This window comes from Augochlora pura, chromosome 2, assembly GCF_028453695.1.
Source record: "Augochlora pura isolate Apur16 chromosome 2, APUR_v2.2.1, whole genome shotgun sequence".
In the NCBI taxonomy this organism is placed as follows: domain Eukaryota; kingdom Metazoa; phylum Arthropoda; class Insecta; order Hymenoptera; family Halictidae; genus Augochlora; species Augochlora pura.
Genome location: NC_135773.1, coordinates 22,585,796 through 22,599,496, shown reverse-complemented (window position 1 = coordinate 22,599,496; position 13,701 = coordinate 22,585,796). Strand labels below are relative to the sequence as shown.

The 13,701-nt window shown below is 41.4% G+C and overlaps 1 protein-coding gene across 1 annotated transcript in view; it reads right to left on the bottom strand.

Annotated features, from left to right (window-relative positions):
• Positions 1 to 751: 751 nt before the first annotated feature.
• Cah1 (carbonic anhydrase 1) overlaps positions 752 to 13,701 on the bottom strand; it is a 46,241-nt gene continuing 33,291 nt past the window's right edge. Inside the window, exons 4-7 of the mRNA XM_078196075.1 lie at positions 8,444 to 8,483; positions 8,249 to 8,370; positions 4,454 to 4,549; positions 752 to 889 (exon numbers count right to left, since the gene is read on the bottom strand). Of these exons, the coding sequence (XP_078052201.1) occupies positions 767 to 889; positions 4,454 to 4,549; positions 8,249 to 8,370; positions 8,444 to 8,483 (381 nt within the window). The 3' untranslated portion in view covers positions 752 to 766. The remainder of the gene's footprint in view (positions 890 to 4,453; positions 4,550 to 8,248; positions 8,371 to 8,443; positions 8,484 to 13,701) is intronic.

The following is a 13,701-nucleotide window of genomic DNA, read 5'->3' as shown; positions in this document are numbered from 1 at the left end:
CTTAGAATTTACGTTTATATTTAATTTAATTTACGTTTATATTTAATTTACGATGTACAAAAAGGTGAAATAAACGCGAGGGAATCATGTTTCATTAATTAACGCGAGCTTCCTGTTAATTCGAAAGAGAAGTAAGTTTAAAATTTTGCTCTCTCCCGCGTTAATCTTGCCCAATTAGGTCATTAACTATATGCAGAAAAAAGTATGTGTTTGATCACTTTTTAGCTAAACCGAGCTACCGTTTCCCTCCGCCAGAGGCGCCACCATCGTCTCCAGAAGCTGCGCCATCGTTTCTGTGTTAGATCGACGTGTCATTCGCATTCAGTGGTCAATTATTTGGTTTTTAAAGTAATTAATACAATTGTTGCAACTCGACGTTAACTAGATATCAAAGATAATATGTTTGGAAGTCTGATGGTTCGATCTTTGACGAAGATTCCGACACTTTTATAAGATGTAAGTAAGATTAAATTATTGCTTCTTTGGCGTTTGGCGGAATTCATGTATCATGTTCCTTTGCGTTCAGATATTTAGAAATTGCTTTGTACAATTGATAAATTATCTAAACGCGAAAGTGGCTAATTATTCGGAAAATCTATTCGATCTTGCGCGATCGAAATTAGAAGTAATACGTTCTTTCGTTTGCGCTGGTACCGCGGTTGTGTAGCGCGCTTGCGCAGTAGCGCTACCTATTGCAATTTACGCGCCACTTAATGTTACTCGTGGCGTCGACGAACACGAGGATACCCGAATAAAATTTCCCGCGTCACTCACCTGGAAGGAGTTTACCGGGATCGATAAACTCGGCAATTTCTACGACTTCGTCCTTATGGGACACGTACGGCAGCAGACGCGCTATCTTGTCCATCTCCTGGTGCGTCTTCCCAACCTGCAATAGGAAGCGTGCAAGGTAATTATCGAAGCGGCCAATAACACGATTGCTAAATATATCGAATTTTCTTCCTAACCTACCAACTTCGTGCGAACCCCAAAAAATTCTCATAGCATACTATAGTATATATTTGAATTTTCTAAATTCAATACAGTGATAATTCTCCGCGTTTGTTTCCTAAATCGTATAAATCATTCATCGCGATTAGGAAGCGATCCTTTACTAAATAATTTACAATCTCTGGTTTAATTGTGAACGCGGCAGACCGAAACGTAATTTTGCACTTTCTACGCTCATGGAATTGGTAAACGGGAGAAAATGTTGTACGGGCAGAGTATTAGAATTAACCATAAGACTGTCGTCTCTCCGTATACCGCTTTTTAAGACGAAGCTTGTCACGCGGCTTGTGTCGTAAAACGGTGGAACGACTTCTCTGCATGGGGAACCGAGTAAGGTAGGTCCGTGCATCGGTCGAACAGCGACTGGAATTAATGACCCCCTCGGCTATCAAATGATCGTTCAATGCACATCATTCACCGGGAAATGCGTACGGAATATAATTTGTCAGGGCTGTTGACATTGTTGATGCATACGTTCCTCGCAGGCGTTCAACTCTTCGAAGCACTTCGCACAATTGCTAAATACCTCGTAAATTATCGTTTATCGTGGCGTTGTCTTTTGACAAGACAAAGAATTTTTTCATCGTTAAAGAAGTCGGTATATTGTAGATTTTCTCCAAATATTATGCAACTATTACGTGAATGGTACAAAGTGATATTTAATTAGCAAAACTGAATTGTTTCTGCGAGGATTTTAAGGAGAAGCGATTCACTTTAATTTATTAAATAATTAACGATTCAGGGAAACTGTTTTGTTAACATTATTGACAGTTTAACTAATATCAGAGCTATGTAACTTTTAGAAAATCGATCAGTGTAGCTTTATTTTATATTAATTTTGCGAGGCTTCCCTTGCATCGATCGATCTTTTATCGTAAACAAAGATCAGTTTCTCCGTTTTGTATAGCTTCTTGTTTGAATAAATTTAACCTCTTCGCTATGACATCGTATCAACGACGGAACGATCGCATCTCGGGAAAAATGACGATTCATTCTAAATAACGCGAACGTTCGATTCGATCGCACCAAATTCGACGGAAGCCGCTCGCGTTTTTATGGACACGCTCGATTGTGCAACGTTGTTTTCCGGATCGCGTTATTGAATTATGCGCTACAATGCCGTCGCCGTCTGCATCTACTTCCGAGCGGGCTAGACTTTTAAGTCCGCCGTTGGCTTGTGAACCGATTGCGCAATCTCGCGCTGTTGACTTCATAATGACTGGGCAATAAAAACAAACTGAATTCCTTAGAGGGTCGTGCGAAACGGAAAACAATCAACGCGAAATCATTCGATACAGTATTTTTTTCACGGCGTTGTCCACGCGATCCGACGATCCTTGCGATTTTTTTTATTTCGATCAAGACTGCAGGTGCATCGTTAATAATTATATCTGGCGTTGACTATGAATCAACGCGCGAACGTAGCCAGTTTTCCCGGCGGTGATTACACCTGCCAAATAATCACTCTCGCGACAATTGTATTCACGTCTCGGAAAACTTTCCGTCGCACAGTACATTGTATTTAGCTGTAAATAGGTAATGATACGATGCCATCATTTGCTGCTATTTCACAAAAATTTACAGGAAGAATGTCTCAATGTTGAGACGACGTTCATTTGTCATTAACCCTTTGACGTGCCATTTTCTTCGCGTTTACTGCGACTTGGAATTTTTCGATTGATTTCATTTCTTAGGATAAAACATTAATGTTTATTCCGTGCCTGAATCTACTAGAATGCTTAAATATTAATAAGAATGGATTACAATTTTATACTAATTTATAACATCCATACTTAATAATTTATTACTAGTAATTTCATCACGAGTCGGACTCGTCAAAGTAACCCCTTTCACTGTAATAACGAGTCGGACTCGTGCTAGAAATTCCACGCAATATTCCACTAAATATTATTAATTTCCACTATATCTAATTAAAAATAAATTCTTCTGTTATCAAGGACTATAAATGAAAGTACATAAGGATGATGAAAGAAACAAAAATCGTCTGGCCTTGTTAAAGGAAATACGGAGGATAAATAAATGCCAATCAACGCAGCGTGAAAAGAATCATAGCGCAAGGGATTAAGAAATCTGAAATTGTGTCAATGATTTTGTAAAAGACTCGATGAGTTGAAACCAGACCATCCCGGACTCCGCCGCGGAAAAATGATTCCCGCGAGAAGGCAATTCGTTGCGCAGCGTCCGCGTAGGACGGCGACGAGATGCGAACCGGAAGCGCATGATTCGATCTCGCGTGAGCACGATTTCCTCCGTTCGTCCTCGGCGTTCCCGATATCAAAAGCGGCGAACGGCGAATTTCACCTCGTCTTTACGAGGCCTCGGATAATGATTCGCGTTCGCCGGGCCGCGGGGGCTTATGTAACCATGTGCTATCAGCCGATGATGGAACGAGCGCGAACGGCGTCACACCACTGTTACGGATTCTGCTTGCGGAGCTTACACCCGGCTTATGTAAAAGCTTCCGCGCCGCTATAAATATGCGCGGGCATCGGTACGCCGCGCCCGTAGAAAGGACATAAACAGCATGTAAATGAATTAGACTTATATCGCGCGAAGCCCCGCCGCCGGCTGCCACCTTATTGTCACGGGCGCGTGGGGAAAAAACTGTCAATGCCGACGGTCAAGTTGATTGTTTCGTAATCTTGATAGATTGACCGCGCGGGATGCTTGTATAATGCCAATGTCAATGCCAGAGTTTGATGATCGAATTCAAAGTTCATTGTCTAAGCCACAATTTGAATTCAAGGTTCGATGGGGTTAAGTCGTCCGCGAATTCAGCTTGTCCGACGCGTTCGATGTCGGAACGCGGAATCGTTCGAATCGTATTCGCAATCAAAATCCGATAGCAAAATTTCGATGCGAAGGTCTGTTATTAAATTTATATTTAATCATTTGTCTTGGTCTCGTAGCAATTGAATATCGAACGAAATATAAAATTGTGGCGCTAGACGATTTTATTCAAATTCGGATTCAAAGTGCAACGATTATAGTCGAACGCGGGGTTTAATGTTCAGCTTCGAATTGAATTTCATGAGCGGAAACGAAACGCGGAAACTTCGGTATCCGAAGTCGCATTACGCGGAGCGAGCATCGAGAAAATAATCTGAACGAGTTACAATTAACTGTAACAGTACTTCGTCGGCGCGCTTATAGGTTAATTATAGCACGGCTTGGTTCTAGGTATCAGACGCCAGTGATTCAACTGCCTGTTACGATGTAATTCGCTTTCCGAGTTCTATCTGGAAAGATGGTTATCGATGGAGAGATAATGCGGCGGCGAGCGATCCGCCGCCTTCAATTCGACCTGTTCGACCAGCAGCGCGACTAAACGCGTCGAATGAACTAGACGAACCGTGATGAAAAGATCTACGATCCAGGAAACGTGGCTGGAAATGCAGCAGGAAATCGTATGATCACTGACCTTCAGAAAAACGCCCAGAACCGCGAGGCCGTCCGGCGCTTTCGCTGCTTTTGCGAACGTGTTGTACTTGCTGGTGTTCCAATGCACTAGATGCAACTGCAACATAAAATACGAAACGATGTCGTACAATCGGATTACCATTTTAGGTTAAAATAATCTCTGTTTGGCAAAAATTAGAATTATTTAGAATCAACCCTTAGTACTCGAGGGGCGAATCTGCGGCGCCATTAACCCTTTGCACTCGAAGCCATTTTAACTGTGAATCTAAGAGAACTTTTCTAACTTACGGTAATTTTTCTATTTTTTATTACAAAATTATAGAGTTATATAAGTTATAAAGTTACAATTAAACAGTTTAAATTTAACCGTATTTGAAATCTAAACTTTGCTAATACGTGTACAAATTATTTTAAAACGTGGTATAACCACTCGAGTGGAAAGGATTAAAATTACTGTAATACATTCCCAAATTATTTTTAATAGACATCGCTTAGATTTAAAAATTGTTAAAAGTGTCACTATAGTATAAGTCACGAGACTCAATTTCATACGTATGAATTAAATATTGTTATATAAAACGGAGACACTAGAAAAATTATTTTAGATTTGCATTTGAAATGGTTTTGAGTGCAAAGGGTTAACAGAACAAGATTCGATTATTTTCTGTAATATCGAAACGACGAATTTTCGTTACTGTTGTTCCTGAAATATGCGTTAAGAAATCTCGTCGGTACCTTTCTTCGATGCCACGTCGATTCTCGAAAAACTCTCCTCTTGCGTCAGACGAGACAATAGAGCCGTCGGTAATAAACGTAATGAACGCTAATGATTGGTAACTACATTCCAACGATCTATTCATCGAAGGCGCGATGCGATTCGAAAAGAAAGCTTATTGTTCTACGGATAGTGCAGTCGGTCGTCTAACAGGTTGCTCAAACAGTTCCTCGTGAAAGATGTTTCGCAAGCTGCGGCCGCGATTAACGCGCGTCACAGGTAAAACAAACTAAATAAACCGGCGACAATCTGCCGCGCTGAAAGCACGATAAACGCGAAACGTGCACCGACGGACAAAATTATTCTTGGACGAATCCAACAATACCCTTGGATTCAACAGAAGCAATTCTCACTTTATAATAATAATAATAATAATAATAATAATAATAATTATTGTTCCAATGATTTAAAGTGTAGTATAAATTTGCAAATGATTTTATGGTCGCACGAGCTGCACTGCTTTACCAATCAGGTATGATTTACTAATTAGTTTTATTATTACTAATGATCCGTTCGACATCAAACGATATTATCCAAGAAAGTCCATATATTCGTAACCTGAAATAACGGCGGCCGACGCGTTAACGTGGCCACTTTATAATCGTTTAACCACGTTCGAAACGCGATAGTAATCGAGCGAGTTGAAGCTGTTCCGAAGTTACCGTTCATCGTACATCTTCCAATGGTAGCCGGCTATCGTTAATGTTGGATATTACGATGTGTTTACCGTACTTGAGCCGCGAGCATCGCTCGAAGGCAGCCGCTTCGAAACGGTACGTTCGTCGCGCGACGGGAAATGAGTTTTCTCAATATTTTCTCGCGGGACTTGCCGCGCGAATTCGAGATGCGTTCCAAGCGCGGAAAAACGTGCGTGGAAATTGAATGTCAACTGTGCGTGGACAATCGACGGATTCCAACGCGATTATGCCACGTATCGTTTCGTCTATCTTCATATTGTCTGCTGAAAGCAAAGGAACGTAGACGCAGCAACGCCGAGCGAATTCTTTCTACGCCGTGATTTTCATAGTCACTCGCAGTCACATCATTTTTCAATTCGAATGAAAAATTGGCAGATTTTCCTCCGGAATCCCGATCTGAATTTTGCAAGTAGAAAAGAAACAATAAGAGCCAATAAAGAAATCGTTTCCCCGCGAATATCGCTCGTTCCAGTGCGATCTCAAGGCTGCTGTTTATTCGGGACAAGGCTTTTAAGACGTTCGTTTAATCGAGACGTTTACTCCGAAGGAAATTAATTTCAATTAATCGAAATCCAGCGATCTTGCGGTTAGTTTAATTGAAGAAAATCCGCAGCAGGTTTATGGAAATGTTTCGCTTCTCGGACAAGCGCGGCGGCAAAACAAGCCCGTCTCTCTTGCCGTGACTCTTAGCATTTCTATATTTTTATGACCGGTCGAGCAGAAGGAAAACCTCAGTTGGCTAATCTCCATATCTTAGAATGGTCGCGCGCGAGCGTTTTCCGAGGTTGATCGTTCGTCAAGAATGCTCGCTAAGCCGGTCAGCGTTGTTTGAAAACGGTGAGAATGCCTGAGCGTATTGTTACATAATTCGATTACAATATCCACGCGTGTGTACAACTGAATAGGAACGCCAATTATCATAATCGTCTCCCCTCCGTTCGCCCAATGTTTTGCCATCTGAATAGCTTCGCACACAGTCACTCCATGTTTCTCGTTCTCGTTCTCTTTGACAAAGCTTCCAGACTCTTGTTTCGACACGATCCTCTTCGTACCAGTCTTCCGCCTATCGTTCCATTCCTTCTCTATATTTTTTTTAAACTGTACACCAAAATTGCAATTTAACTCTGCTGAATTTCAACAAATAAGTTGAAATGCAAAAACCAATCAAATGGATGGTTCATTTATTTACCACCGAATATGTTTAAGATGCGAAGGCATGCGATGGTTTATTGAATCTCTTCTGATCGTTATTGTTTTTGTTGAATTGATTCGTGACAGTTACCTGAAATATCTTAAATGAAAAGGACGTATTTTATACCTTTCTTTAAATAATTAAAGTTCTGATTGTAGATCTAATAGTGTTGAAATAATTAATTATTCCCATAACAAATTAATAATTCTAATAAACTCCTTGGATATTTGTAAAAATCGGGTAGCTTCGAATACGATTCTCTCGAGAAATGAAACAAGTGCGATACATTCGCGTGGATCGATTATTCGAACGCGTCTGTCTTAGTTGCAATTCGAAAAAAGAAAGTTGAGATCTGCTGCATAATACGTATAATTCGCGGCGTGTACGAGCGGAAGATAAACGAGCGAGGCGGCACGAATCGCAGATGCGTTCCGGTAGACGTGATTCAGCTTCTGAAGCGAGGACTAAGAACGCTCCGCACGGACAAGGCCGAAGGCTGGCGCGAGTTCGCGAGGACTATGGTGGATCGTGACGCGAATCGTGCTCGCCGAGGCTGATTTATTATTAACGATCTTCGGCGAACCGGCGGCCGACCGCGAATGTCAGAGAACCCCCCGGTTAATCGTTTATCCCGCGTTCGTCCTTTTAAAGTCGTTTAAGTGCACGCTGCTCACATTTAAAACCGTGCACGCGGAACCTTAAGCGTTATTGTTCCACGGCGAACCGCGGCGAGAGCGGAACATTTTCCAATGTAGATTTCATCTCGGCTGAAAAGAGGAGCCGCGACGGCGGCTAAGCAACGATTACTTGTCAATTTTTTATTTTATTTAAGAGTTCGAACAATATCGAACGAACCAGGCGGTTTTCGCTTAGACTGATTTTCGATAGACTGGCTTTTCATTAACGTTGGCTGTCGCGGGTTTTATAAATTTAAATGTGATTTATAAAGTTAAACAATTCTTTCGAGTTGATATAGGTGTAGTCTTTACTGTATTTCAGATGTAATACAATTTTAAATGATATTATTGGATTGATTTCTGTGGTTGATACATTGAATTGATATTTTTTGTATTTCCCATCGAATATCGCATAGTATTTGCTCGAATAATTGTTACTTAAAACAGTACAAACCTCTCCCGCGAACGCTTGACCGTCGACGGTATGTTCCGAACCCCTGGAATCGCTGCACCCCCAATGACAATGGTACTGCTCGAGCTTGTACACGTCGTCCATCAAGGGACCACCGCTCAAGACTAAAAAACAGAAATAATCAAAATTTTGATAAAAGAGCCACACACATTTTAAACAATGATAATTTTATAATACCATCGTCCAAATATTTTTGATTTTCATTCTGACTACAGTTCTTGCAATTGAAGAGCGATAAAATATATGAAACGAGACATTTTTATGGTATCTTCATATTTTTGACAATGTTTTCATATTTTTGTCAGTGTTTTCATATTTTTGTCAGTGTTTCCATATTTTTGACAATGTTTTCATATTTTGGCCAGTGTTTTCATATTTTTGTCAGTGTTTTCATATTTTTGCCAGTCTTTCCATATTTTTGACAGTGTTTTCATATTTTTGTCAGTGTGTTTTCGTCACGACGGGACAAATTAAGTTCAGAGAATGAGAAAGCGAGGGTCGGACGTTAATTTCGGACACACGCTAGTCGGGTGTGGCTAATTTCGAAACAAGAACGATATCACGTTGCCGCGGGGGTCGCGGAACGAACGCGGATCGTTTGATTGCGCGGAATTACAGGATACGGCTGATTAGCCGAATTGCGTGAACGATACGCCGGGTCATAACGAGAGCGTAGCTGGCAAAGGCTGATCCGTTTGTGTCGGCAGACGAAAAGAAGAGCGCGACGCGAAGGGGAGCGAAGGGGGAGAGGGGAGGAAAGATTTGTTAGGAGTTTAGCTCGGCGTCAATGAACAACAACCCAGACGAAATCCACCGGAATTAGAGAGCCCGATGTTGTCGCGTTAATTTGTAGATTGGTCTTAACTCGTTAAGTGGGTCGCTCCTCTATCGGACGATTCTGTTAGTTAGGACGGAGGATTTTCAGTGAAACTTTCGCGTGACGAGTATCGCACGGATCCAATGATGTTTAAAAAAGGTCGGAACTGTTGCAAATTGGCGCGATCGTTGGAAGAATTAACCATTTGCGTTCGAAGCCGTTTCAACTCTAAATAAATGGAACATCTTTAAAGTTATACAACGGTTATGCTTTTAATAATTTTTGAACAGTTACGCTTTTAATCATTTTTGTACAGTTACGCTTTTAATATTTTTTTAGAAATATTAGAAGTTAAAGGACACGCGGCGTTCCGAATATTTGAAAATATTCCAAGAGATGTCAGATTAGGATAATTGGTCAGGGGGTTGGCGAACCTTTCCGCGAATAAAAAAAAGTTCCGTATCTCGGTCCGATTCGAACGAAGTCGATCTCTCTCCGATGTCCACCGTAGGGGAAAACGAGCAGCGGCCGTACAGGTGTTCGTCAGAAACGATTTGTCATCGTTAATAAAAAAAAAAAGAAAAGAAAAAAGGGAGAGTGACGGACAGGGAAGGGGGAGGGAGAATAAAACGGGCCACGGTATATCGCGAGGTTCCGTTATCGTTCCATCGATTCCCTGAAATTCTGCTCTATTTCTGTCATGTAAACGCTCCGTTCCCGCCACATATGAGCACGCATAATGCGTCACGGCACGGTCGTCCCCGTTTCGAGAGCACACCGCGAAGGTAATAGCCTTCTTCGAGGCACGAAACACACCGTCGCGCTGTCGAAACGCTCGGCGAAAAACGCGCGCGCGCGCCATGCTCGTCTCGTCCCGTCTCAGCTCGTCTAGTCTCGTCCCGTCTCAGCTCTGGACGACCGCCACCACTGATTACGCGCATTACCACCGATCATCGGCTCTCATTGGGGTTTCCGGTACTTACTACGACCCTAATGGAAGGGTCATGTTCAACGAAATTGATCAAATATTGAATCTCCACGCAACGAAGGCGTGTCGACACCCTCCCCCGGAAACTTGGAATTCGTTCCCCTTGGAATGCTTTTACCCTTTCGGAACACCACTTTCGGATAAGCTTCTGAATTACGAAACTTTCTTAACCCTTTCTGCTCGAAACCATTTCCGAATTGAAAAGACTTGCTCGATTCTCGGTTATTATAACGATTCGAGTGCGTTTTTTACGCTTGCAAAGTTCTGCGGTTTTTTTCTTTCGGTATAAACAATCTGGAACGTGACGTAACAATTTTTAAGCGGAGCCGCAAAGTCACCGCTCGAGCACAATGGGTTTAATACCAATCTAAAAGTAAATCGATCTCTTTCATGCGAACGTAATTGGCTGGGGGGCTTAATGACGGAGATCCGTGATCGAAGTTTAGAAAACGGTGACACAGATTTTCCAGAATTTAAGGCCGTTCGTTTCTTTCTCCTCGATTAATTGAAAATTTCAAGGAAAGGAACGCGTGTTTTTGTCTTTTTGTAATCGGCTTGAAAAGCTTGTAAAAACCAACGACGAGGATTCAACAATATCTAACATATCAAACTCTTGCACTCGAAGACATTTCATCTGCAAATTTAAAATAATTTTTCTATTTTTCTATTTTATTGTTTTTCTATTTTACGTAACAAAATTCATTCTATTTATACGAAATTCAGCCTCGCGACTCGCACAACAATTACCCTTTCAACAATTTACTTCTTAAACTATGGCGACAACTATAAAAATAATTCCGGAACGCGTTGCAGCAATTCTAATGCACTCTACTCGAGTGCAAAGGGTTAAATCCGGAGCGCAACGAATACTCTCGGCCACGACTTTGAATAATTTTTGTAAATCACCCGATAGAGACGGTATTCCCCGTTCGGTGCTAGAAAATGAAACGTTGCTCTTTGTTTTGTTCTTGAAACGAGCGGTTCAATTGCATTCCGGCGCGCCGCCGGGAACAAAGACCTCGCTCAACGCGGATATTATTTCGCGGATCGTTGCGGAGAAAGGGTGGAGAGAGAGCGAGAGAGAGAGCGAGAGAGAGTGAGAGAGGGAGAGTGAGAGCGTGGTTTCGGGGTTAAGAAACGCGTCGTGTCGTGCGGGGCTCCGTTCGTGCATTTAAATGCAAGACTAAGAACTCGTTCGTTACCTCAAAGTCCGAGGCGAATACCCGGGGAAGAACGATTGCGATCGGCAGCATTGAATTGCAGATCGGCCGCGAATGCAAATATGTCTCCCCCGGGTCGCTTGATTTCGTGGGAAGAGAAGCCTTTCGACCGGGGAATCGGTCGGTATTATCGATCCTTTTTTCGTTAGATCCGAGCGATCGGGATCTGGGCGCGACTTCGAAGATGAAAAGATCGTCGCTTTTCCTATTGAAAAATGCGCCGACTAAAACGACTCTTTGATCGATCGGTTCGATTCTAATAGAATCGATTCCGCGAGAGTCGTTGCTCGTATCCGTTCGTATGTACAATGTAAACTCCGCATATAGTTTCGTTAAAATTGATATATTATTGCTAGATGTATGTTTAAAATATTTTCGTTTAAAAATGTATCTTTCCTCGGTATATTTTCTCCTAAATATGTTAACCCTTTGAACTCAAGCGCCTTTGAAGCGCCAATAAAAATTGTTATATAATTATTCTCATATAGTAAATTATAGTAAGTAATATAGTACAGTTGGTCGAAATGGCAATTTTGGATCTAAGCTTAAAATGGCTTCGAATTCAAAGGGTTAACACGTTGAACGCCCATAATCGACCACTAAAATTCCCATGTAGTTAAAACAATTTAATTAATTAAAGGGAAACTAGAAAATCAATATTAATCATAGGGGATGGCATTGGAACTCTCTCGCATTTGAAATAGTCAAATTCGATTTCTTCAAATATTAAAAATGAAAATGAAGAATTAAAAATGAATTTTCAAGATTAGAAATTAGTGTCACCCATTTTTAGGTGACGCGGTGTTCGACGTGTTAATTTTTAAGAGAAAGAGAGTGAGAGTGAGAAATGGAGACAGAGAGAGTGTGTGTGTGAGAGAGAGAGAGAAGATACTGTTTGCCTTCTAGTTCGTTATCGAAACGATCGCGGCCCGAATATTCGTGACGAAAATTTCGCAGCTCGATCCGAAACTGTGCAAAGTGGATTTTAGTATTAACCGCGGAGCCGAAGCTAATTGGTTGCACGAGTTGATCACGAAACGCTGTTCTAATCGTCCATTTCCGACACCGTTAGAGGTGGTTCGCCTAAACAGAAAAGCTGAAAATCCGACAAGCTAGAATTTCGTCCTGCCAGATAGAAGAACATTTCTCGCGGGCGGTAAAATTTTTATCTCCACCATCATAAAGACGTTAGTAACAATTTTTAGTAACGTATAACAAACTTAATAAGACAGAAATATTCTTGACTTTTGTTAACCTCGGACTAAAATTAGGATTGACCTCGAAGTAACTTATTCCTTTAATGCGTCCCGTGAAATATCTGTACGCGATTAAAAAAATATTTAAAAGATGCTAGCGACGATAACTGGCTTTTAAAAAGTGATTTAGATAGCAGAAATAGCAGATCTTGCGATTAGAACCTTCTCTCTGATTTTCGAGAGTCAAACTTGTAAATCATTTTCAGGAATTTAAACGACAGTGATTTCACACATTCAAGCACTTACAAATACATTAAACGTAATGAAATATAACGTAAAATATAACGCAAGAATAATACTATCGAATAAAAATCAGAAATGTATTTTATCGGTGCGACGTTAGTTTTAAAGGGAAAAGAGGTCCGATTTTGTAACTGCGAGCTCGTGTGCATAAAGAAATAGTAAAAATAGTGGGCGACCAGACCTGCGTGCAGTCTTTGCCACTTGGAGAGTATATCTGGGAGATTAAACTGGAATAAATTGGAGCTGAATCGGACTGGAATGAACTGGACCAAAGAAGCGAAACAATTAATGCTCTCTGGTCGCTCACCGTTTCGAAGAAATCGCTCGTTGCTCCGCGATTTCGGTAAAGAAAAGCTAAGAAAAACGTATTGAAAAAAAACATAGAATGAAACGTTAAAAGAAAATATGGAATAGAACATTGAAAAAGATGTTGAAGGAAACATTGAATAGAAATGTTTACGGTCGACGGGCCGGTCGGTAAAGTGTTAACGCATTCGAGGAGTTTACAGTTACGCGATTAGCATACTTCGTGCATCCAGCTTTTCTTCGAAACGGCTCATTCCTTTCCGAAGAGACCTCGAGATTCTTCGAGCAACCCTTTTTATAGGTGGCAATGCTCATCGATGACGCGGACGACGGTAAATTAAAAATCCCGTTCCATGGGTGTAACATCCTAGAACCCGCTGCCTTCGAATTTTACGGCGTTACTCTGCCCACCTGTGGACCCCGATTTATGGTCGCGACTTCCCAAGTTCACGCAGGTGCCTCTGCTTTCATCTACCTGCGCGTCATTGGGATTTTCCCTCTTCCAATCGTCGCGGAGACAGAGATCGGAAAGGTTACGCAAGCTCTAATAATTATAACTGTTACCGTGACTGTTACTGTAAAAAGATTCTGTATGGTTGTGCAAC